The sequence below is a fragment of the Pholcus phalangioides genome, unplaced genomic scaffold, assembly GCF_987345545.1.
Source record: "Pholcus phalangioides strain wild (caught in Gottingen) unplaced genomic scaffold, Ppha-v1.0 ptg000036l_1, whole genome shotgun sequence".
In the NCBI taxonomy this organism is placed as follows: Eukaryota; Metazoa; Arthropoda; class Arachnida; order Araneae; family Pholcidae; genus Pholcus; species Pholcus phalangioides.
The window spans coordinates 15,844-40,793 of record NW_028301623.1 but is presented as its reverse complement, the minus strand read 5'-3'; the positions used below and the strand labels follow the sequence as shown (position 1 = coordinate 40,793).

The 24,950-nt window shown below is 32.7% G+C and overlaps 1 protein-coding gene across 1 annotated transcript in view; it reads left to right on the top strand.

Annotated features, from left to right (window-relative positions):
• Positions 1-298: 298 nt before the first annotated feature.
• LOC149065949 (uncharacterized) overlaps positions 299-24,950 on the top strand; it is a gene marked incomplete at its 3' end in the record, with an annotated part of 35,980 nt that continues 11,328 nt past the window's right edge. Inside the window, exons 1-12 of the mRNA XM_089253304.1 lie at positions 299-673; positions 2,967-3,137; positions 3,312-3,440; positions 7,687-7,833; positions 9,137-9,271; positions 9,445-9,582; positions 12,809-12,946; positions 13,103-13,240; positions 16,224-16,355; positions 17,962-18,047; positions 20,132-20,159; positions 23,132-23,340. Coding sequence (XP_089109430.1) covers positions 343-673; positions 2,967-3,137; positions 3,312-3,440; positions 7,687-7,833; positions 9,137-9,271; positions 9,445-9,582; positions 12,809-12,946; positions 13,103-13,240; positions 16,224-16,355; positions 17,962-18,047; positions 20,132-20,159; positions 23,132-23,340 — 1,782 coding nt within the window. The remainder of the gene's footprint in view (positions 674-2,966; positions 3,138-3,311; positions 3,441-7,686; positions 7,834-9,136; positions 9,272-9,444; positions 9,583-12,808; positions 12,947-13,102; positions 13,241-16,223; positions 16,356-17,961; positions 18,048-20,131; positions 20,160-23,131; positions 23,341-24,950) is intronic.

Here is a 24,950-nt window from a genome sequence, read left to right as displayed (position 1 = left end):
AAAAACAATGAGTATATTGTATGTTCATGAGATATATTCATATATATATATATATGAAAACTTTTTGTTGTTATTAATTGTAAAGAATAAGGAATGAAAAGGAATTTCCATGCATTGTCATGATCCAGTATTTGGATTATAATGCATCTTTATGTAAATACATTTCTTATTTCAATGTCAGCAGTTCAAAACGTTCACTTTCTTTTAATCTGTACATACACTTTTCATAGGATTAAATTTTCTCACACTGTCTTTTGTTTACTACATTTTGCAAAAAGTTGTGTTCAACACATATACCAATAAAATGTATTATGTAATTTTTTGAGATTATGTATTTTTTTAATGATGAACTTATTTAGCTTGTTGTTGGGCTTGTTGTTTATTTGCCACATATCTCATGCTTTTGTAATGATATGTGAAATTTTAAATAAAATAGTTATTGACTTACTGGAATGTTCATTTGTAGGTTCAACTAATAATTCTGTAGAGAAACAGAGACAGATCTCATTCTTATCCAATGTTAATGTGACATCCAAAGACAACCTGAGACCATTTTCCTGCCAATATTGTGGAAAAGGCTTCCGACGGGAAAGTCAGTTAAAAACACATTTGACTAAGCCCAATGATGATGATATCTATAAGGCGGTCGAGTTTTGCAAGCTGTATCCACCGAGTAAGTAATCTTCCACACCAGGTGATTGTAATACTACATAAATTCCAGCTGCTAATTATGGAATATTAGAGATGAACCTTGATTATCTTTCATCTATTTTCCTTTTGTGGTGGTTTTTTCCCTTGGTGATCAGGAAATTATCTCCAGGTTAGAAATTTCCCTGATGATGATAATGAATATGAAGAGAAAATAAGCAATAAAGATGCTTTTGGGGAATTGCTTGGTTACAGTAATAAGGTCATTATGCAACTCAGCAGAAATAATATTGCTGAAAAACTTTGTGATACAGCTGCGAAGCAAAGGATTATCAAATCTTCTATATGTTTGTTGAATGTATATTTAATTATAATTATTATTGATAGAATTGAAACTTCAAATTGATGCACATTAAATTATCTGGAAATTTAAATTCACTAGCAGAGATTTGTCCCATTTGATAATCAAGGCTTCATTTTGTATAGGGAATAATTCTCTATCCGGTAGGAAAAAATATGATGCATATTCTACATGGAATAAAAAATATCCCCACCCTTAATCGATAAATCAGTATTCTGAATGTACTAAGAATAAAATGAGACACTGAAACACAGAGCTTTCTGATGATTCATCATAGCTTACAAAATAATTTTATGAAGGACTAGCTATAATACCCGGCGTTGCCCGGGTTTTCTTCAATGAGGCTTTATGAACCACGTGATATCTCCCTCTTTCTTTGAGGGACATGCAAACCGTGTCTAAAGATAACCAATATGGCGACGTCCTGCACTACTCATGAAATAAATCTAAATTTAAAGAAACATAGAAATGAATAGTCCCCTCCTCCTTCTTTTTTGATGGGTGCTAGGTATTTCGATTCCCTCCCCCTGAACTTCAAGTTATCCATCTCTGCCTGTTTCAGCTTCCAAAAATGCTTAATTAAAGCTGTGGCATTTTTTTTGGATGCACTTTACGGGGCCCATAACTAATTTCAAAAGCTTCCTAAACTATGATATTAATTTATGCAAATAAATATCAAAAGACAATACGGAGACATTAATTTTCATGCTTGAGAAGATATAAATAAAAAGTTGAAATCAATGTTATTGCCTGGATATCCAACTCAAAAGTAGATCTGGCTAATTACTTCATACTTAATTTTCTGGGCTTCGTATCTCCAAGCGAATTCAATATTTCAAAAATCGAGAATTCAATTTAATTAAAATTATTGATGTGTCAGGAACCCCCCCCCCCCCCCCCACTAAATTTCCGTATTTATGCAGTTGAATCGGCAATTTTAATACCGATTTCTACGAGGTTCACCCTTTTCCTGACCAAAGCGATGATGGTGATGATTATAACGTCTATTCAAAAAGGCTCATTACTGAGAGTATTGAAAATGTGGCAAACTATTATAAAGGCATAAACTATTATACATAACTGGCAGCATTAAAGAAGTGAGAAACCATTGTAAAGACATAAACACGTCTGAAACTCATCGCTAGGGAACCACGGTAACCAAAGTAAACGTTCGGAAAGTGATTGTTGAGGCCCAAAAACCATTGTTGCCGGACAGTTTTTTGCCCATTTGGGGCATTTGCCGTGGTCTGACGAAATTTTAAAGTAGCCTATCGTTCAAGTCGGGTTCCATTTGGTATATATGCAAAATTTGGCGAAGATCGATCTAAGATTGGAGATACTATGTGGACCATTGGATCTGGGACAATTGGTCTCTGTATATATAAACTGTTTACTGGTGTGTATAAAATTATTTTAATTTCTTCTGTAAACTGGTGAAATTCTTCAATTTTTTCTTTTTTTACTATTTAGTAGGACAATACTCAGCAAGAATAAAGTATTTGGTAAAAATCAATGAGAAAAAAAATCGAATGAATTGCTGCTTTCAATAAGTTGTTAGAGCCTAAGAAAAGTGTGCAATACTATTATATAAGCCTTCTTATTGAATAACTAATTAAGGAATTTCAATCTGGCTTAAAAACAAATTTTGAGAAATACCATGCATTTTTTCTAAAAAAGCAGAATGTGAAATTTCCTGTTGTAAAAGAAATCTTGTATCATGCTTAATAGCAGTCATTAAAAAAAGTGTTATGAGCATATTTTTCTTTTAGTCCTAAAAATTGATCAATTCAGTTATTTAAAATCACCCCTCACTCAGCTGTAAGAACCAAATGAAGAATGAATGAATCAAAAGAAAATATTAAAAATGCTGAAGACTGAAACGCTTCAATGTAATTATTAATAGCAAGAGAAATAAGCCATATTTTTTTGCGAATGAAACAATTTCTTATCTTTTCAGACCAGGATTCTTCGATCAACGATTCTCAGAATGTAAGCAAACAAGGCAAAAAGGCAAAATTGTCACTGAGCAAACGTAAGTTCTCTGTCTCTGAAGATGAAGAACCCATTGCGCTTTCCTCTAAAGATAAATCATCTGTGCCAGCGATTTCTCTTGATTCTTGTGTGACCAGTATGTATAACTTATATTTCTTGTTTTACCAGTTGTTCTTTGCAAAAAAAAAACATTATATTTCAAAGAATTTTGTTGAAAAAAGGTTCTATGTGCCTTAATTGTTTGCTCTTACTTCTGTAATTTAATATTTTCTTGCTATTTGTTTATATTTGTATTGTCTATCATTTATAGCCTCTAAATCCATTGCTAAAGGTACTGATAATTCAACGGATGCAGGAAAAATAATTGAGAAGACACGGTCTCCCCAGAAAAGGCGAAATTCCCCACAAAAAAGGGAAATTGCTAAAACAAAACTAAAAAGTTTGTATTAGTTTATATTTGTATCATAAGCCATTACTTGCAATTCATTGATCAAATCTATTTTTCAGAGCATTTTTTCATAAAAATAGTTAATTTTTAATTCACAAACAAGTTTGATTTTGTCCACGGTCTCCATGTGTAATTTGTACAGAAATCAACTATGTGGAAGAGTAACACACCCAAAGAGGGTTATGAAAATTTTTCATCGAAATTCTCAAATTAGCAAAGGACATAATATTACCCACAGCATATCAAATCTACAGTGTAGATAAAATAATTATAGGTAAAGCTTTGATTACTTGACACCCCAAGAGTGTTGATAAATTTGTTGACTTAAGCTGATGATGTCATGTTAGCAATACATTTATCTCACCATCTTTCAATATCATTCATGCATGCAAGTTTTCTTGTACATAGTTGAACACAGTTCTCTTCCATCATTTACAAATTAACAAAAAAATAAATTATTTAACTTTTTATGAAATGTTTTAGAATATTCTTGAATCATTGTGAAAAAAGCATAGCATGTCAAAATATCTGTCACTTGTGAATGAGCTGTGTGACTTTTTTTTGTTGAAAATTTAGAAAAATTTAGATCTAGCTCACTCAACCACCTCTCTCATAAGTGTCTGATATCATTCACACCCATTGTGGCAAGGTGTCCACAGGTTGAGTTTCCAAGTTCCAAAGAGTGGGAAGTGATGCCTATCCCAAGGTGTGAAGGAGAATCTTCATAAAAAAAAGAATAAAATGAAAAATGTGTTCAAATACCTGAGAGCAACGTCATGAAAATTTATGGATAATAATAATTATTAAAAGAATAAAATGAAAAATGTGTTCAAATACCTGAGAGCAACGTCATGAAAATTTATGGATTTGACTAACACATGGTAATTTCAAAAAATTAGTTATGATAACACAGCACAAATATTGTAGTCAACTTAAGCAGGGTTTAGCCATCTTGTGTCGAGTTAGAGAGGTTTCTCCCCATTACATTTAGTATTTTGCGAACCATAAGCATAAGAAATGTTGAGTTATCTGCATGTGGAGCTATCAAGGTTTTACTGTATAATGAGGTCTTGCTGTATTTGTGTGGATTTAAAACATTTGTATAAAAATGAACCTCTTATGGTAATTGAATAATAATCACTACATTGTAATAATAATATTACTGTGTTAAAACACTGTATTAACATCAAATTTTTATTTTTTCAGACATCATAGGAAGATTATTTACGTGATTGCATAATGTTAATTACTGTCAATTCATGATAAGTTGAATATCTGTTTATGTCAAAATTTTACGATTGCATGGGCCCCAGTCAGAACCTTCAATGTTATAGGAACTTTTAATGAATCTTAAACTAGTGATAACTCTGAGGTTTTCGTCAGCTACTGCTTATTCGACTAATTAAGATTTTACTATGTATAGACCATGTGTTTGTCCTCACAGTGAGCATAAAAAAGGCTGCCATTCGGAATCAGCAAATAATATTAGATTCTGGTCTCATTATCCCTCGTGTGCAGAAAATGACTGTGCTATGACAAAAATTATCACTGATCACAACCAATGGGTTTACTCAAGCTGTGGCCAATCTGGCCCTTTTGAGAATCACATCAAGCTTACAAAACAATAATAAAAGATATTCTGTTGTGTTCAAATACCATAGAGAATGTTGAGTTAGATATGATATTAATACAAATAAATGATGTTGATGCAAAGAAAAGGCCTCTGCTCCAATCAAAATGAATATGATCACAATGATTTTATGTGTGTTTCCCTTATGTTTTTGGCCCCAAAAAATATAATGCAGCTCTTATACATCCTGCTGGCATGAAAGTTTGTGTGCCAATGATTGTAGACTGAGTTCTACTTACCAACCTTTTTCTCTCTTTATGTTCCTTTTCAAAGGTCATATTATGCTATAAAAGATTTATTAAAGTTCTTTTATAGAACTTCTGTAGTTTAATACTGGCTTATAAGCATCAACTAGTAAAGTAAATTTTAAATGAAGTTTTTTCTCTTTTTTTCACGTTTTTAAATTATCTTAAACACTGGATACATTCATTAGCCAAGTCTTGTGGCCTCCTCTTCATGCTGAAAGCTATTCAGAAGACACAGCTCACCCAACACCCCCCATAGATAAGAAAGCCTTCACACTGGAGTCGTGACATTACGGAATAAAGGCTGATCACTGGGAATACATAATATTCCTTTATAATATCTTTCCTTTCAACCCTACTGAATCAATTTTTTTCACAGATTTCTGAAGTTCATGAAATCATCTTAATATAAAAAATGAAATCATTTACTTGTACTGATTTTTTTTTAATTAAAAAAAATATTTGCTCTTAATTCCAACTTACTACCTTAATCATGAAAAAAAAAAAGTTTAAGACTTTTGTAGTATATATTTCACTCTTTTATTCTGAATGGTTCAGAAAAATATTTTAAAAATAAATACAAAATAATTATCTGCAGAGCTAGACAAAAATTAATATAAATCTGAATAAGATGAAGTATAAACATCACTTTTTTTCTACAGCTCTTATAGTTGAACTGATAACTTCAGAGTAAAAGAAGGAAGCAAAGAATAAAACAACACACAACTTCAAATTACAAAAATTTTGCATGTTTATTCAAAAAAATTGATAAAATTTATAGAAAATGGCCACAGACATCAAATTGGAGGTAGTTTTCAGAAAGTAGTGAAACTTATAAAAATTTCACATTTAATATATGGAAGTTAGAGTATATGGCAATATTTAATTGTGTAGCTTGATTCTTCATCATACAATTTTCTCAACATTGCGAATGAAGCACATTTGAGATTCTTTGATGCTCCCCCTCCCTATTTATCTGGTTGATCCAGTTATTTCGGACCCAGTTCAAAATATGTGACACTCTCGTAGCACCCCCTCCCCCCCCCCCCCCACTAAAATCAAGGAATGTTTCGAGATTAATTTCATACTTTCATACATTAGAAGCTTGTTCTCTCAATTCATTCAAGTAATAAACTTCTCACGTACAGTAGCAATTGGTCATCAGATTGCTCTGCACTAGGACTGATGATGATATCAGAAATTAATGTTGGAATAATTTGTACATTAGGAATTACTACAGGTTAACTACTGATAAATATCTGTATGCATGGGAAAATATTTAATGCAGAAGTGAACACATACAAAATTATAAAATATGTAGAATAGCTATTTAGAGTTTCAGTATATTTAATCAAATTGATTAGCTCTTTAGCAAAGGCTATTGTTTTTGTTTGTCTTCAACATAAACCATAGGCGGAGATAGACTTGAAAGTCTGGGGGTAAATACATTATATCAGTGTTGATTTACCTTCGACACTGGGACGTGCCCCCCCCCCCCCCTGTATCTCCGCCCATGACATAAACTAACAATATTCGAAATATCCTCACATACATCAAATAAGTGATTAAGACATTGCTCACTATCAGATTCTTTTACATTTAAAGTGCATTTCAAAACACCAAGATCATGTATATGAATCAAAATATGAATGTAAACTAGCCTAGTTCTGTTAGTTTGACATTTTTATGAAAGCATTTCATTAAGGGTTTCATATATGTATATATTTTTCTTATTAATCTTGAAATGTCATTAACTTTATAAAGATAAACGCAGACTAGATATAAGAGTGAACCAAAAAATTCAAGATATTCTATTACAAGGCTGGACAAATCCCAGGTCACCATGCCAACTACAAAAATTGGTATTAGCACCTATTTTTTTTTTTTTTTTTGTGTGTAGTCACTGAATTGCAGGCTGAGTGTAGCGCAAAAATCTGGAATTTATAGCAAAAATTGTTACAGTGCCTAATTTTTTTTTACAATTTGTCCAGCCCTATCCTATTATTTGACAGTATAAATTATTTTCTTATTCATTTAATAACAGTTTGCAAACATGGTTGATGGCTCACTACTTCATCTTCTTTCAGCTTCCACCTGGCCTTGTCACTAGTTGTGACATTAGCAGTGTGGAGGCTTTCTTATCTATAGGGGATATTGGCTCACCCTTCTCGGATGGGGTATCACAGCAGTAAATTTTTTATAATATCATGGCAGGCCTGTAGTTATACTTGGATGCCTTATGTTTGAGTTTGAAACTAAGTAAAATTGGAACTAAATTGTAAAAATTCATTTTCATGGCAAATATATTGTATTTTGTAAATATCTGATACTGTTTGCATTGATATGCTTTATATATTTGTAGGTATTGATTCTTCCACACAAAATAATGAAAAGTATACTGATAAGGCAGATGAAAATCTTCCAACTAAATTGCCGTTGAAAGAGCAAGATTCAAATAATGATGATAGCGGCAGCTGCTTACAGAAAGCTGTCACTTCATCCCCTAAAGGTGAGCAAAGAAATTGCTATTTTAAAGTTAAAATGCTAAAATTCTGGAAATTTTGTAAAAATATGTGATTGTACCAAAACATTTTAATCCATTTAAAACATCTAATGAAACAATGTCTTTGTCAAGTAGAATTAATCCATTAAAGGCAGTAGATCGCAAAAAATTTCTTCATTGTTAAAAGGTGAATTACTGTTGCCCTTAACATTTTATGCTGCATTAATTGGTTCATACTATGGACTTCAAATTTTACAAGACAAAATTTCACATCTAATTTTCTTTTCATTCTTTAAAGAAAATCCTGAATTACACTCGTTAAAAGAATATCAAAGTTAATGTTTTTAGGAGCTCTTATATGGCTACCATCCAGATATTAGCCCTACAGTGCATACCATTACCAATTACCAATATCTACTTTAAATGTGTTTCTTTTCCATGTGCAACTGGCAAATTCGCATTTCAGACATTTATTATTGCTATTTTATCATTTTCGTTCAAAAATCATTCAAAGATGGCAGTACTCCTAAATTAAAAAGGGGAAATGTAAATCATCTGTAACCTGTCAAAAAAACATGCACTGTGGAGTTGAAATGGTTTGCTTGCATTTCTTTTTTTTTCTCTCTTTACATTGAAGTTTGTAACCTGAATTTTTTTCTTTCTATAGTTTGAATCACAAAAAAGGTATTTGGAAAGTATTAATATTTCAATACATTTATTTTATATGCGATTTTGTATCCTGTTTAAGATCCTGTATAGGCAGTACAATTTGAAGTAGATTTTTTAAAAATATTTTTCTTGGCTTTCTGTATGCTTCATTATGTTCCAGACTCTGCCACGAAGCTGGACTGGAAGAGATCTCGGCAACAAGATAAGTCCAGTGGCAAAGTTCTGGCTTTCATTCATTCATGTATGCTTCATTAACTATGAACAAAGATATCGGCTCAAAAAAAGAATTGTGCACTGTATGTAGGGTTAATAAAAAAAGTTTATATGAGAAGTAATTGTTGGAAATTAAGATTCTCAAGATTGATTAAGGGTGTGAGATATTTTAAATTAAAGAGATACTTCTTTGCTCTCATTCATCAGTTAAATCTTTGAATTTCATATGAAGGACAAATAATAATAGTATATAATCTTCTCAAAATCAGGCAATCGTTTTTAAATTGGTTTAGTGTCTAATTCCCCAACAGTATGATATAGCCAGTAATAAATGCTACCTCAAATGTGTGAGCAGTTTATACATACAACAAAGTATGAATTCTCTGCATTAACTTCCCTTTTTTCCATTTTCATTCTGTGTTTTTAGGAAATGACGGCTCAATCAGTAATGATGATTCAACTAACACAGATAAAAGAGCTGGTAAAACAAAATTTTTATCGAACAAACGGGATATGCCTAAGGCAATAAATAGAAGGGACGCTGTTGTTTTACGCAAGAAAAGTAAGTAAAAGAGCTTATGCATGCTATATATTCCATTGAATTCCTTTTTTAACGTATAATGCATAAGTACCTTAATTATTTTTTGGATGATTGAAAGAGGAAAAACTTATGCTTGCTTGTCATGGAAGAAATACAGAGAAATTATGAATTTATTATGAATTCTTTTTTTTTAGCACGGGATCGCACAGTCAAAAATAGCAAGGGTTTAACTAACACAGACAAAAGAGTTAATAAGAAAAAGTGTCTGTCAACCAAACGTGATCCCACCAAGGCAGTTGATGCACAGGAAGCTGTTATTTTATCCTCAAAAGGTGAGCTATTGCTTGTTATGATTATGTTATACCACTTTTAGTTTGTAATGAGGCTGTTAGAAAAATATGTGTGTGGAAAATTCCTGATTACTTTTTTTTTTCTTTGTTCTTGGATAGAAATTCTTATTTCCGTGTTTGGTTTGTCTGAATTAATATTAAAATGAGGATTATTCTCCTTAAACTTTTCTTTTATGGTGTGGAGGTCAATATTCATCAATCAATTATTTGCTAGTAGCTGATTAGACAAGTAAATGACAAGAAAAATACTTTTCACACTAATGAAGCATATTAAAAACTGCTAACATTTTTCAGAATCAATTTGCATATCTAGGTGTTTCACAGAAAATAGAATTTTAAAATTTAAAAAATGATGGCACTTTTGCCATCTCTATTCTCACTTATACTTCATTTTCACACATGAGTTCCCAAGGTGATATTTTAAATATAAATATTCAAAATGGTGATATTAAATTAGTTCCTGTAATATTTTTGGTGTGTTCTTGACATGAGGCTCTGTATCAAAAAATTTCTTGGTGAAGGTGCTCATCTTGCTCTTCTGAGTAAGTACCCAAGCTTTCCTTTCTTTTGTTCAGAGTGATATGGTGTGGATCACACTTTGAAAGACATTATACATCTTATTATTCTATAAAATTTCAACATTTATTCCCAAACTTGGCATGGTTTTTAACCTGATGATTACCTAAGAAGCTTTCAATCCTACAACAATGTCCTAAGCTTCTTATTCAGTCTTTGAGCTTTTTTGGAAAGTTCCTTGTGTTTTATGTCCTTCTCTGCAGTCCAATAAAGATCCATTTTACCCTTCGCCACAGAAAACATAGGGAACATGTCTTGGAGGTGTTTTAATGTTGTAACAAGTTATTTAATTAGACTGATTTCTATGTTTAATTGTGGTATTAGACATTCTTCAGAGCTAAATAAATGGTTACCATTTGACATTGTTAGTCCAGATATGGAACTCAATATTTTTAGTGTTGCGAAATATTCTTGCAGTAATGGAATTCGCCACTGTGCGGTCATGTGGGCATTATGCTGGATTCTTATTGTGATGATGCAGGCTCGAACCTTATTGATGCACAATGGTGGTCGGCTGAAGTTGGGTTTCTGCAGTTTTCCAACTTCAACGTGTGAATGCGACTCAGTCTCCTATTTAAAAATTCTAAGCAGAGAGCAGGCAGACCTTCTACATGATACTTACATAACATGAAAATTCAAACATTTACCATCTTCACTTCAAAATATGGAATACAGATCACAGCACTGGCAAGAACACGAAATAAGCTCAACTCTAACAGCATAAATACATTAAGGGTTTCACCCCCCTAGAAAGAAGTTGAGCTTGTTTCACCCCTACTGTATTTATTTTTCATACCAAAAGGGGGAAAATTATAGCCATACATATATATCAATCACACAACACACATTCCAACATGTGCTGATTCTCAGAGATTCCACTGAGAAGTGTGTATGATGTGCATTTTCAGTTAAGAAGTAGTAGTAGTAGTAGTGGGCTTCGGTATCTCTTTTGTCCCTGAGGCAGATATAACTAGAGATTTTTGAGATTTTTTAAATTCATTCAAGTCTCACAAGGACATCATCAGTTAGTGACAATTGATAATATGTTCTGCTTCAATTTCATTCAAATATGGCTAAGAGGGGAGTCTGCATAATGTGTGAGAACAATAACCACTACTATTTCACAGCTCACCAACTCCAGTCATATCGCCATCCAGCAATTTACTAGCCATAGAGTTGGGTCGGAAATGAATGAAGGTGTCATCTATTAGTGGTCACCTCGGGTTTGTCAGGAAAGACTTGTTATCCATGTTCTTCCCCCCAGGATCAAACCTACGGACCTGACTGAAACTTTCATGGTAGTAGATGATCATCTTACAACAGTACCGCTCGAACAATAAGAACAATAACTGGCAATCCAGGTGAAAATCTTCAGTTACCCATATAATATTTGCTTGATATTTTGCTACAACTCGCATAATCCTACTTTCTAGGTGTTTGGCCTCAAAAATAATAATCACCTCCAAAAGTTATGGATGAGTTTTACTGATGCCATTAATATCATTGTTAGAGTCGTGGAAACTATAAAGATGAAGACAGCCAATTCATATTGGAAAAACTTTTAGCCATAACATGTGTCGGAAGACACATCCATTTCTACAGAGCCAGCCCAAGAGATCATCATGTTAGTGAAGCAGGTGGATGGGGAAGGCTTCAATGATATGGACATAGAAGATATTGGAGAGTTAATTAAAAGCAATTAGGAAATTGGCAGGGGGGGGGGATTAATTTAGCTGACTGCTCTTGAAACTGAAATGATACCACATGATGGATGATCAAGATTAAGGAGTGGAAAACAAATTCATTATGAGTAACATTATAGTGCTAAGGCTTCTTAAATTGGCAATGGATTTTTTCCATGGCATAGACCATCTATAGTGTTTTATTCACATGTAGAAAAAATTGATAGACAAAGCCTTGTCACCACACTCTTAACATATTTACTGAAATGAAGAAAGGGCTAAAAGATATTATAATTTTCTTTCAGAAAATGTCACAGAAAGCCATCGGATGTTTTTCTTCTTATGCCATATAAGGGAAATATAAACGAGATGCCTAAAAAAACAAACGTTTAATGGTTTGGATTATTTTTGGATTTTCAGTACTTGCTGCGCCTCCCGGAATGTGACCTCAGTGAGTACAGAGGATGAAATACTGTGATTGTTAATTAAGTTTTTTTTTCAAATATACAGAATATGTGAATTACCTTTTAATTTCTTACAATAATAGTGTAGAGGTAGTAGGAGGCGAGTTTGATAACTGAGTGTCAAGATAATCAAAAATTTACTGTATATACAGTCAACTGCTTATTAAAATCACGGATAATGTTATCATTCAGGTATTGTTATCACTTTTTCAAAAAAAAGAATGTGCTAATATCATTTCCCCCGTGTTAAATATCATTTAAAAGGGGGGGGGGGAATTGCACCCAGGGCACCAGAATCGCCTGCTCTCACCCTCCCCTAGTTGTGACCCTGTACACACACCAACACAATTTGTACTGAAAGAGTAATTAGGGATAAAGTAGGTAAGGTAAATAAATTAGGCAAAAGTAGTTAGAGGTTTTAGTGGGAATATATTACACACATGATCACCATATCAGTTATCATATTCTCAATTACCCTCTCTGCAGGATCTGATTGCTCAAACAGAAATGCAGATGATTCAACAAGCACGGGTAAAACAGTTGATAAAACAAAATCATCACGAAGCAAACTTGATCCACCAAAGTCTGGAAATACACAAGAGGATATCGCTTCAACATCTAAAGGTGAGTGAGGGAAGTATGCATTTTAGCTTGGGGGATTAGGAAGCTTTAGAAGAAACTTCTGATATTTTAGGCTTTTCATGCATAAAAAATATTACATTTCATTTTCACATTTGTTTTTATTTGCATTGGTTTCCATTCATTTTCTTGTAAATTTAGAACCAGAATGCTTGATTGAAAACAGTGAGGATCCAAACAGCAAAAGTGAAGGCGGTAGTAAGACAAAACCATTGTCAAGCAAACATGATCCACCAAAAACAGTCGATATACAAGAAGCTGTTGCTTCATCTTCCAAAGGTAAGAGTGTTGATTTGTGTAATTTGACAGTTATTTCTTATATTGATGCTAGAATTATTGACAATTATTTCTTATATTGATGCTAGAATTATTGACAATTATTTCTTATATTGATGCTAGAATTATCTTTCATTAATTCTAAAATTGATTCTTTCATACATTATGCAATTTCTTCATGGCAAACTCTTGAAGCGTTTACACGAGATTGGAATTGGGGGCAACTTGCTGAATTGGATAGAATCGTGGTTAAGAGATAGGTCGCAACGAGTTATGGTGAACGGGGAATTCTCTGGTTGGACAGACGTCACAAGTGGAGTTCCTCAAGGAAGTGTCCTTGGCCCCATACTTTTTTTACTTTTTATCGATAAACTCGATCAGGGTATCGATGGGATTACTAGCAAATTCGCAGATGATGTGAAGCTAATGGGGGTAATCGGGAATGAAAGCGATAGGGAGTTGCTCCAGACCAACTTAAACAAGATTGCAGCATGGGCAAATGAATGGAGCATGACGTTTAGCATTGATAAGTGCATGGTCGCTCATTTTGGTTTGAACAACCCACGGTTCTCTTACGAGTTGAATGGTGTCACTATCCCGTATGCAACCGATTTCACCGATATCCACCGATTTGGGAATTCTCATTGACGAGCGACGTAGGTTTTCTGAACATTGCTCAGCGGTGGTCAAAAAAGCGAATAGAATGCTTGGTCTCATTTTCAAAAAAGTCTCTTCGATTCTCCTAGAGTCATTCTTCCGCTTTTTCGAGGATTAGTTCGTCCTGGACTGGAGTATGCTGTAAGGTTTTGGAGACCATACCTACAAAGGGACATAAACTTGGTTGAAGGGGTGCAAAAAAGAGCTACGCGTGTTCTTATTGGCACGCGGGGCTTGGGTTATGAAGAGAGATTTCATTTTTTGAATATGTTTACATTGGATGAACGCAGGTGTCGAGGAGATATGATCGATGTGTTTAAAATTTTCAATGAGATGGATAGGATGGACCATGAACTTTTAAAAGTACACCGCCAATCAACTGCTTTTACAAGGGGACACCAGTATCGATTGGTGAGGGACAATGCAAGGTTACAGTGTCGCAGGGAATTTTTCTCTAATAAGGTTGTTAATGAATGGAATCGCTTACCCCCGGAGGTATTAAATTGTAACACAATTGACACGTTTAAAAAGAAATATGATAAACATGTTGGGGTTAATCGAGAAGCTATCCATTCTTAGAATAAGACAACCATAAGTATTCTTTATGGGCATTGTATAATATTTTATCATGTGTATATATTGTTTATAATTTGTGTTAATTGCATTTTTAATTGGGTTGCTGTTTTTTTTTTAAATATATGACATCCATATTTTTATGGGCATCTTTTTATCAGCCACCTCGTTGGGCATTTTGCCTGTTGTGGCGTTGTATTTGTATTTGTAATATAGCATTTAATTAATTTCTAACATGAGCACTGTATAAAAATATTTATACCGTGAAACCTATGTAAGATGACTGTATAATTCATTGTATGAGACGGAAATCCGTCTTCAGCAGAATCAAAAAATAGTCCCTTTGTGAGATTTTTGCTTTTATGTTGCTTACTTTACTGTTAATTATTTAGATGAAATTAGATTTGAGAACCATTACAGTGTTTACGAAAATATCAGTGGTTGCATATATGCATATGTTTGAAATATAATGAAAATTTCAGATTACTAGAAATGTGGTTTGGAAGTCTTTTCAAAGACAAGCAAAATTTTTATGAATTTTGACTTGATGAAACAGTGATATCGCACAATATGAGTAATAGGTGTACCAAACCTCCCCACCCTTTAAATTTGGACTTTGGAAGCCTTTTGTATTGGTGCTGCTTGCAGAGTATCACATGATCACAACCGAAAAGTGCACAGTTCTTTCACTGTTTGCAAGGTCATCTCAGCATGTTCAGCCCTGAAAAATGTCCCAAGCACATTTTTCAAGACTTCTTTCATTTTAATGGCAGACCAAATTTAAAAAAGGGTAATATTAAGTGCACTAGAATTTGAATACTTTGCACTTGGTACATGGAACTGTAATTCAAATATTTTGCACTTTAAAATGGATACTTATATTTAAAATGCAAAGATCCATTCTATAGTGGATATCATTCACATTAAAGTGCCGTTAATTCCCTCCCTTTAAAATTCTTGCATTTAACTTCAATCAAATTAAGAGTCTGCTAATTATAATTATTCAATAATTAGCTAATGAATGTGGCATTCATGGCACAAGCCCATGAAGACTGTCTTGCCCTCTTGTTGTGTGTTGATGCAGGCAGGGATTTCAAAGTGAAGCCCCCGCTCTTTTGAATCATTCTGAAAATACTCAAGCCTTCAATGTAAAATAATTAGAAGCACAATAGTATGCAATAAATCGACCTGCCCATTATATTTATAAATAATTGTGGCTGGCGTAAGGGAAGCAGTTATGGAATGTCATTCAAGTTTGTCATTTCTTATAGGGAAGTTTGCTTTGATAAATACAAGTGTTTCAGATTAAGAGTACATTTACAAAACAAATTATGCTCACAAACCATACATGATTGCACTGCACATGATTTTGTTGGAAGAAATATTTTTATAATTTGTGATACATGAAAAATTTCATTTTATCCATGTTTGATTTATAAAGTGATTCAAATGTATACAGATAAAACCTCACTATAATGATACTTGATACATTGATGAATGCCTCTACAGTGATATGCCTATACTCTAATGTGTAGCTGCTGCTTCTCGATATAACAATAATTCCCTCTATGACAATATTTCTTAGTTTGCAGAGTATCCTTACATTGAAAATTTCCTATATACTAATGTGTTAAATCATTGAAATAAATATAGTATTTGTGATAAACTGAAAATTTAAATGGGGACATTTTTAACTATTCTATTGTGACTAATAGTCACTTCTTTCTTCTTTTTTAAATCATTCTTGCTCTTTCAGATCATGATCATTCAATTGAAAATAATCAGGATTCAGCTGAGTCAGTTGTCGAATCAAGGTTATTACCTATTGTTGGAGACAATCTTGCAAGTTTGAAAGTTGACCAGGAAAAAATTCTTCCATTTAACAAAGGTATATTGCTGTTTTGCAGGAAGGCATATTTTAGGTGGCAGCATATGTCATTTCTAAATGTTTTATATTTTGTTTCATAGAGTTTATAAATTCAGCTGTAATTTAAAATTTCCCATTTTAATGCATCTTAACTGCCATGGGCGTATTTATACGTCTTTACTCTTTGTAATCAAAAAAAAATATAGCAGTGGAGAACACAGCTCCCCACTGCTATACTTTTTTGATGTGTTCATTCAAGTGTTCACGCATGATGCATTCACGTAATCAACCCTATAATGTACCACAATTCTTGTAATAGTGCCTAGCCTGTTGTTCAAAATCTCTATTTCAGTTTATAGGTAGATCATATTTTTTTTTTTCCAGTTAAAATCTTGTCGATTGGCTACCTCAGATATAAATTTATAAATTGACCATATTTACAACAATAAGAAGTCTTCCTCAGTTGAGTCAGAGTTCATCAATTATATTTATTAAAAGAAATGTGATATACTGTATTTACGTGCATGTAGCACTGGGTATGATTTTAGATACAAGAAAATGAAACAAAACTAGATTTATTAATACCACTCCTTATCATCTGCAATCCTTATCATCTCCTTATTTCATCTGCAATTTTTTTTCCCATTCTCATCCCCCAACTCAAGCCAATACACAGGATCCGATCCTATTTTATACCCAAGGCTTCAAACCCTCCCCTCCAGAGAAAGATATTGCCCACTTTGAGAAACACTCTATTCTACTCGGACTCTCCCTCTAAAGATTTGCTACAACCCCCCCCCCCCTCTTTTTTTCACTCTCACTCTACAAAGCGTCCTCTTCCTATCCGTCGAGTGAAATGTTGCATATCCCCATAAAGCATGACTTTGATATCAGCTCTAGAGGTATTTTCTTTCACGTACCTGGCAATCAGTTGTTGTTATCAGAAACCGAAGTACAGATGTGATCACATTAAGCGGGATGCACTGTACGGAAAAAACAATGAACCCTTCAATCGTGCACATAGGATGACATAAGTTTTTGAAACAGTGAAAATTGAATAAAAACCTTGTTCTATATGCGAGTAAATACCGTAAGCTGTTTTCTTATATTTGTGGCATTTGAGAGATGCTCAAGTTTTAGACTGCAGTATGGATGACAATCAGTAGATAAATCCTGTTGAGGAAGCAAGTAGTAACATAAAATGTTAGAGAAATTGATAAAAATCAAGATGACCTGAATATAATAAACTATTTTCCTTCTATCCTGTGACTGCTCATAAGGGAAATACATACAAAGTACATACTGGAAAAATCATTGGTTTATGAGCTGTATATATTGTGTACGGAAAAAATAACGCACACAAAAAATGAAATTTAGAAGGAAAATCAGTTATGAAAATATTGAAAATAAAAAGTAAAGGTCTGTGAAGAAAAGATATGGATAAAAGTTTTTGCTAGAAAGGAGCAAGCATGTAATCATGTTATTTACATTGTTGAAAATGTTGGGAAAATTTTTTCTTCTCAAATTCAAATTAGTTTGTTGCATCATTAACTTTATATGATAATATTAAATTTTCGTCATTGGTAATTTTTTTGTTAAGAATAATCTTATATGTACTCTTTTAAAGGTTGGACGAGGGAAATTGTTATCAGACAAAATTCTAGCTCTAGCTCAGCTGATATTTATTACTATAGCCCTGATGGTGCCAAATTAGTAAGTAAAGTCTTTCACTTTAATTTGAAAGCAAAAAAAAGAAGAAAAAAAATACAGTAAAACTTCAATTAACCATCACTGGTTTAATCGCCAGTTTCTGTTATCTATCAATCTAAAAAATACAGAAAAAAACAGCCCCAGATTTTAAGGTCCAAAAAGATCAGATCATTGCTATTTTCTGTGCAAATGCCACTGGCAGTCATATATTACCCCTGCTTGTAATTGCTAAATCCAAAAAATCTCATGCTTTAAAAAATTTTTAATTAAAATTTAAATTAAAAATTAAATTTGAATTAAACATTTAAACGCATTGCCTATGAACTATTATGCTCAAAAAAGTGCTTGGATGGACTAGACAATTTTTTCAGAATGGTTCCACAAAGGTTTCAGGTCTCAAGTTAGAGCGCATATGACGGAAAAGCAGCTGTGTGCCTCAGGAAGCACTGCTGGTAATGGGCAATGCCCGACACACCCCTTTTGTGAACTCAAAAGTGATGAACTATTTTCAGTGTCGCCACTGCTTGGGCTGGCCTTATATTGAAGTTTATATTGATCGTTTTGTAAAATTAAATACGATATGTATGTATTATTCACTTTCAAAGGGTTTTTTTTTTTGTCCCAAGCCTGCAGTGAAATCTCGTCACTGTGCATATGTATTAAGAGATTTCTCTTATCTGTCACTGCCCTGGTCCGGATGGTGACAGTTAATCGAAGCTTCACTGTACTAACTTTATATAGTGAAATAAACAACCCATCATCGCCTAATTCCCTCCTCCCAATGTAATTCAAATTACTGTGGATAAAATGTGCATAAGTCAGATGTTAGCCATGGATATTGTGATTAAGATCAGCTGTCACTTTTAATCTGTATATTTTTAGCAATAAGACATACATAATAGGATTTTTTTTCTTTTTGTCTTCTATAATTTGAAAGTTGGTGAGTTATCTCTTCTAGACATATTTTTCAAAGAAATAGATTCCTAAAAGAAATTACGTTTTTTTTTTAATATTTAGTAAAACAAAGTTGGAACTTCTTAAAATTCATAGTCAAATTTTGGCATGAGAAAAAAAGCTTGTCTTTCCATTCTAAATAAATGAAAGTTTTGGAAAACCCGAGTTCCTATCAAGTACAGTTGATGCCGCTTATTATAATCAATATACTTTGGTTATTGTTATCACTTTTACAAAAATGGAATGAACCGCCGTGAGGGAAAATTCATTTATAGTTATTGGGACTTGGATTTATGTTTTATAAAAAAAATTTCAGTCAAAAGTTTTTCTTGCTCATTTTGAAACTAAGGTTTAACCAAACTTTTTTTTTTCCTTGCACATTATTGATATCAGTGTGCAAAACTATGTAGGAGGCTAGGAAGTGTCTTCTCCCCTCCCTGGTTGATGAACATTTTCGTATGTCATAATCAGGTGGCAGTTTTTGCTATAATTCATATGCATGAAGCTGCTTTTGCAATGGCTTTCCTATAGTGAAACAAATGTATTATTTAAAAAGAAAAATGTCCTTTTCCTCTTCATTTCTTAGTCATTGTCTTTCAATTGTTCAGATTCAGTTTTCACCTGAAAGACTTCCTCAATATCTATTGATGCATCGTACATCATATAAGAAGTATCGTAATTTGTGATACATTAGACAGTTCCATTTTAACCCCTCAGTGACTGAATAAAAAAAATGCAGGATTTTAGCTTAAAAAAATATGGAATGATTGAACATTTTGTAATGAGTTATATGGGAAAGAAAAACTGAGTTGTCCCATTTTTTCTGATATCAAGTATGACAATTTGTTTGACAGACGTCATTCTTGCAACCAGGATTTATTTTGGACGCCGTCAACTGCATTAATTTAATTCTCATCTTTTGCCAGAATGTCATGTTATTGATGTGTTATAGCATGTCAGCAACTTCATCTCAATGTGACTTCATCTTATTATTTAATTTGTGTTGAGTTTGGTTTTTGAAACACATTAAGATATGAGATATCAGTTTTTTATGCATTTCATCTTTGTTTTGCTTGAAATTAAATGGAATCATTTTTAGCTCTTAATAGTTTTTATTTCTTCTTTTTTCCCAGCGTTCTACAAAGGAATTGGCAAAATACTGTAAGTTTATGAAGAAAAATTTATGTATTCGGTTTTTCTTAAATCATTTCCTTGAATGTCTTTTATGGTGTTCAACTTTTCTGGTCTTTAGCAGTTCTTGAAATCAATTTTCTTTTTTTACTTTGTCATCACTGTAGTTATTATTAGTGAATCAGTAAAAATAATATTGCTGCCATTAATAAATGTGAATGAGTATTCAATAAAATTTTATAATTTGGGATAAAAGGTTCCATTCTAAAATATCTGAAATATATATACAGTCTGCACATGTTATAAAACTTCTGCATTACTGCAAAAATTTCATTACAACAAGTTTAAGTTCCAAATGTTTTCAGGTAACAGCCGTCCCATATGTTCTCCTTTTGATATAACAACCATCTGAGATGTAACGTTCATTTTTGACAGAATGGGGGCGTTATAAAGAGTGTCTGCTGTTTATTTTTTAATCTTTACTAAAACTTAACTACACAACTATTCTTTAAGAGCTCAGTTAAAACTGATAAATAATTAAGATTAGTAAAGTCATGCTATAAAGAACTGGAATTGTGTGTTTAGGTATGACTGACAAGCCAAGCAGTTTCAATTTAACTAAGAAAATTTCATGGCAGCTATATATTATTTATTCATTTGTTATTATTGTAGGTTTTTTTTTAGTTCTGCAAGGGAAATTCTAAATCAATGCTTTATTAACCAGTCATCTGGGTAATTAATTTCTCTGTGTACTACCTAAGGTACCCCTTTTTCTCATGATGTGCATCCCCTTTTTTTCCCAAAGTTTAAAGCTATTAAAATATATATTTTGATTGAGTTTTTCATAAAAACATTAAAACTGATGTTCTTTGTTATATATTTAAAATTATAAAAATAATAATAATAAAAGTTAATTAGTAAAACTCATTATTTTTCTAAATAGGAATGCTGAATTCTTAATCAATTAAATGTAATGACAGCATGGGTTGTTCCAGTTCAAAATGAATGCTGGAAAATATTTATCATTTACAGTTTTCTAAATAGAAATGTTTAATTGAAATTCATAAAATGACATGTAGATCTTATATTTTTTCCTTGTATGTTATTAATTATAAGATAGAATATATGTTTTAAAAGAAAAAACTTGAGGATGCAGCTTTGCAAAGCAAATGGCTAAGATAATACTAATAATAACCCTATACCTTTTAGTATAATTGTTCATCTCCATCTAGTGGTGAGATTATGAAGTAGAAGGATACCTAAAATCTGTTTGGCAGCATACAGTATCGTAGACACCACCGTTACATATGGCCATTATGGCAAATGCTATTGTAGTCAGATGACTGGTTAAGCATATTACAATTAATATGTTTTAAAACATATACAGTCTTAACATAAATTAGCAAAGTTAACTAGTGAAAATAAATTCTCAGTCTATTTTTGGCCTATTGTCCGATTCATGACCAAAATGCTCTCAATTTTAATACATGATTACGGGCATCCCTCGCTTTGCGTGATTAATTGAAGTTAAATTTAAGTTTAGTTAGTTAAAGTTAAATTTTTTAGTTAACTAAGTTAAAGTTTTTAGTTAAGTTAAATTTAGCGTGAGTAAGATAGGGATTTTCTTCAGAATGATGGGGAAAAAGTAAGCCCAACTTCCAGCAGGAAAATAAAATTTTTCAATGAATTATTTATTTAAACTTATAAAGTAAGCCTAAATTTGTCAATGAATTTGACTTATTTCATGAAAAATGATTTAAGCTTATGAATAAACTTAATACTTTTTATTCTTAGTTCTGTATTCGCTACTTCTGATTGATACTAGGGACTGTTTTCTTTCTTGAAGTACCTGATATGATAGGCTGTAACTTTTTTAATGAAATCTACTTGAGAGTCAGCTGATATGCAACATTCTTCGTCTCTTTATGAAAAAGTTTTGAAGCAAAGCTGGAGAATTCTGAATATCCTTTCCAAGTACTTACAAAAATTCTAGATTCATTGGGATCGTTTTCTTTGATTAAAACTCTGTCGGCAGTGTCGATATGTTATCAAAAGATGTTTGTTTGTGACATGGATTTGAGCGTTTCTTCCACATTTGTCTCATATTAATTAACAAATCCAATGGATTTTGTCATTTTAATTTTGTTATATTTCTAATGTGCAAGTCTATTTTCAAGATTAAAATGAAACAACAGACAAAATTTTGCTGGTTGCAATTTTTAAAATTAACTTTCTTAAAATTAGCGAAACCGCATAAAGGGAGGTATACTCGTACTGATTGCGTTAATAGCACATTTAATTTTCAAGATATTAGACATTAATCTAGTATGTTTTTCTTTTCAAATAATGTAACTTTTTTTTCTGACCAACTTTAGAATTAGCACAAAGTAATTAACTTTTTTAAATATTAAATGAAACTAGAGTGAGTAATGTTGATTATAGAAATTCTCATGTACCATGTGATGAAAAAAAAAAAATTTTGGTAAAACTATTCTTTTCAAGTTTTGAAACAGTTATTTTTCTGTTTATGGTCAGAACAAAAAAATTCTTAACGAAAATCATAAAAAATTAAATTTTATGGTAAACAAGTAAACAGAATTTATAAAATACTAATGAAATCAAGAGCTATTAGCTCTTAGCCTCATTAGCCTCTCCTCAAAAGATGTTTCTCACAAAAAATGTAATTAAAATTACTTAAAAAATTTTTATTAACAAAGAGCAGTGCAAACGCAACGTCAGTCAAAAATGGGTCTTAGGATTGCACTATAAAAGTTTGATAAAAGTTTTTTTTATAAAACTTGAGCAATGCAACCAATAAGATTATTGGTTGCATTGAACAAATGCAACGGATAATGTTATTGGTTCCTTTTGTCAAGTTTTATGGAATAACTTTTATCAAACTTTTATAGTGATAGTGTCATTCCAGCCTTAGTAAAATCTTTCGTTATAATATCATTCTAAGTTTTATATATTTACTGTTGTTTTTTTTCTCCATCTATTAGTATCTGCTTGTGGGAAGGTAGATCTAACTGTAGCAAATTTCTGTTTTTCTAAAAAACGAATATATGAAAAACCCTATGAATATGTACGAGAAGCCAAACCAGGTGTTGGAAGACCTGTTGATGGAAGTTCTGAAAGGCAAAAAAGAAGATTGATGGCAAAAGATGCCTCTTCCAAAACCTCCAAAATACTGCGATCATCTAAGCCTCAGGTAAGACTATTTCGGTCGCTTCCCCCCCCCCCCCAATTAAGTTTGTTCTTTTTTAATTCCTTTGTCTGAAAAGTAGAAATCTTTACATAGTTTTTGTTTGTTTTTTTTATTTTTCACTTTCAAACTCTTAACAACTGGATCCTTCCCCCCCACCCCAAGCTAAACGGTACCTTTATATCAATATTATAACATAAATATGTCATTATTGTTATGTAGAACCTTGTTATAGCATTATAGTATTGTAGACATAAATACGTTCCCTGTCATTTTTATTAAGTTGGGAAATATATATATATCCATAGTAAGCAGACAACTAAGTTGAAACAGAAAACTTTTTTCCACCACATGTTATTTACTCTTAGAAATTAATTTTTTTTTACAATGACAATAAATTTCTAACATGGTTCTCAACAAAAAATTTAAGGAAAAATTAACACATTACTCTAGGTTAAAATTAATTACTAAGATTGATCAATCATGGCCTGTCAAATAAAAATATTAAACAATCTCACCAAGGTCGAGTCTTCTTTTCACACTGGCATCAGTCATCAATCGCACTAGGCAGTTTTTTTGGGTTTTTTTTTTCAATTGTGATCACACCTCCATCAACACGAGTTTATTATGTCATGTCATCACATATGTTGAGTTTCCATATCGAAGTCTGACTCCATGGTCGCATTCAGATCGTCAGTTTTGCCCAGGAGTCAAACACATTGTTAGATCAAATCCTCAGATTTTGAACTTGATCAATTTGGTCAACAAGGTCACCATTAGATGACAGCAATAATGTAATTACTCAACCTTTTTGTAGGACAGAGAAGGCAGAATCGAACCTCTAGCAAAAGTGCCTAGGCACAGACAGTTAATTATGATTTATTCATTTTAGTTAAACTTTTAACCACCCAACAGCCAAATGTAAGGTGCAAGGGTACAACCCAAGTACAATGCAAGGCTCAAGACAAGTGAGAAAGTGGAGTGCAAGAGGGGATAACTTCAGTTACAAGCTACAGCCGCTGTGGTGGTCGAGTGGTCATAGTGACGGACTCGCATCGCGGGGATCCGGATCCGAGCCCCACTGTCGCCACAGTGGTGGTCGGCTGAAGTTGGTTTTCAGTGGTTCCCAACTTCGAGGCGCAAATGCGAGCCGATCTCCCCATTAAAAAGTCTCGCCACAGAGAGCAACAGTCCTACAAACACTACAAATATTCAGTCATTACACTTCACTTGTGAGATATAGATGGCCGCACTAAAAAATCATACACAACACTAGATACGCACTCAGACTGTTAGGTACGCATACTTACACTTTCGGCACAACTCACTAGGTAGTAAATTGCCCATGGCGATAGACCTGAGTTGTGGCTGGCTTGGAAAAAAAAAAGTCACAAGCTACATTCATACAATCAAGCTTATATTACTAGAGAGAGTATGATGTCAGCCATCACTGCCTTGCCAGTGCTGAGAACAGTGTCCCCCAACATCATTCGTCAGAAGATCATGTGACTCGGTGAAAACACACACAATCCCCCGTTATTTTCTTATGGCATCCACAGGAATTTAAAACAATAAATGAAAGAAAGAATTTCAGCATTGATGAGATAATTCCAAAA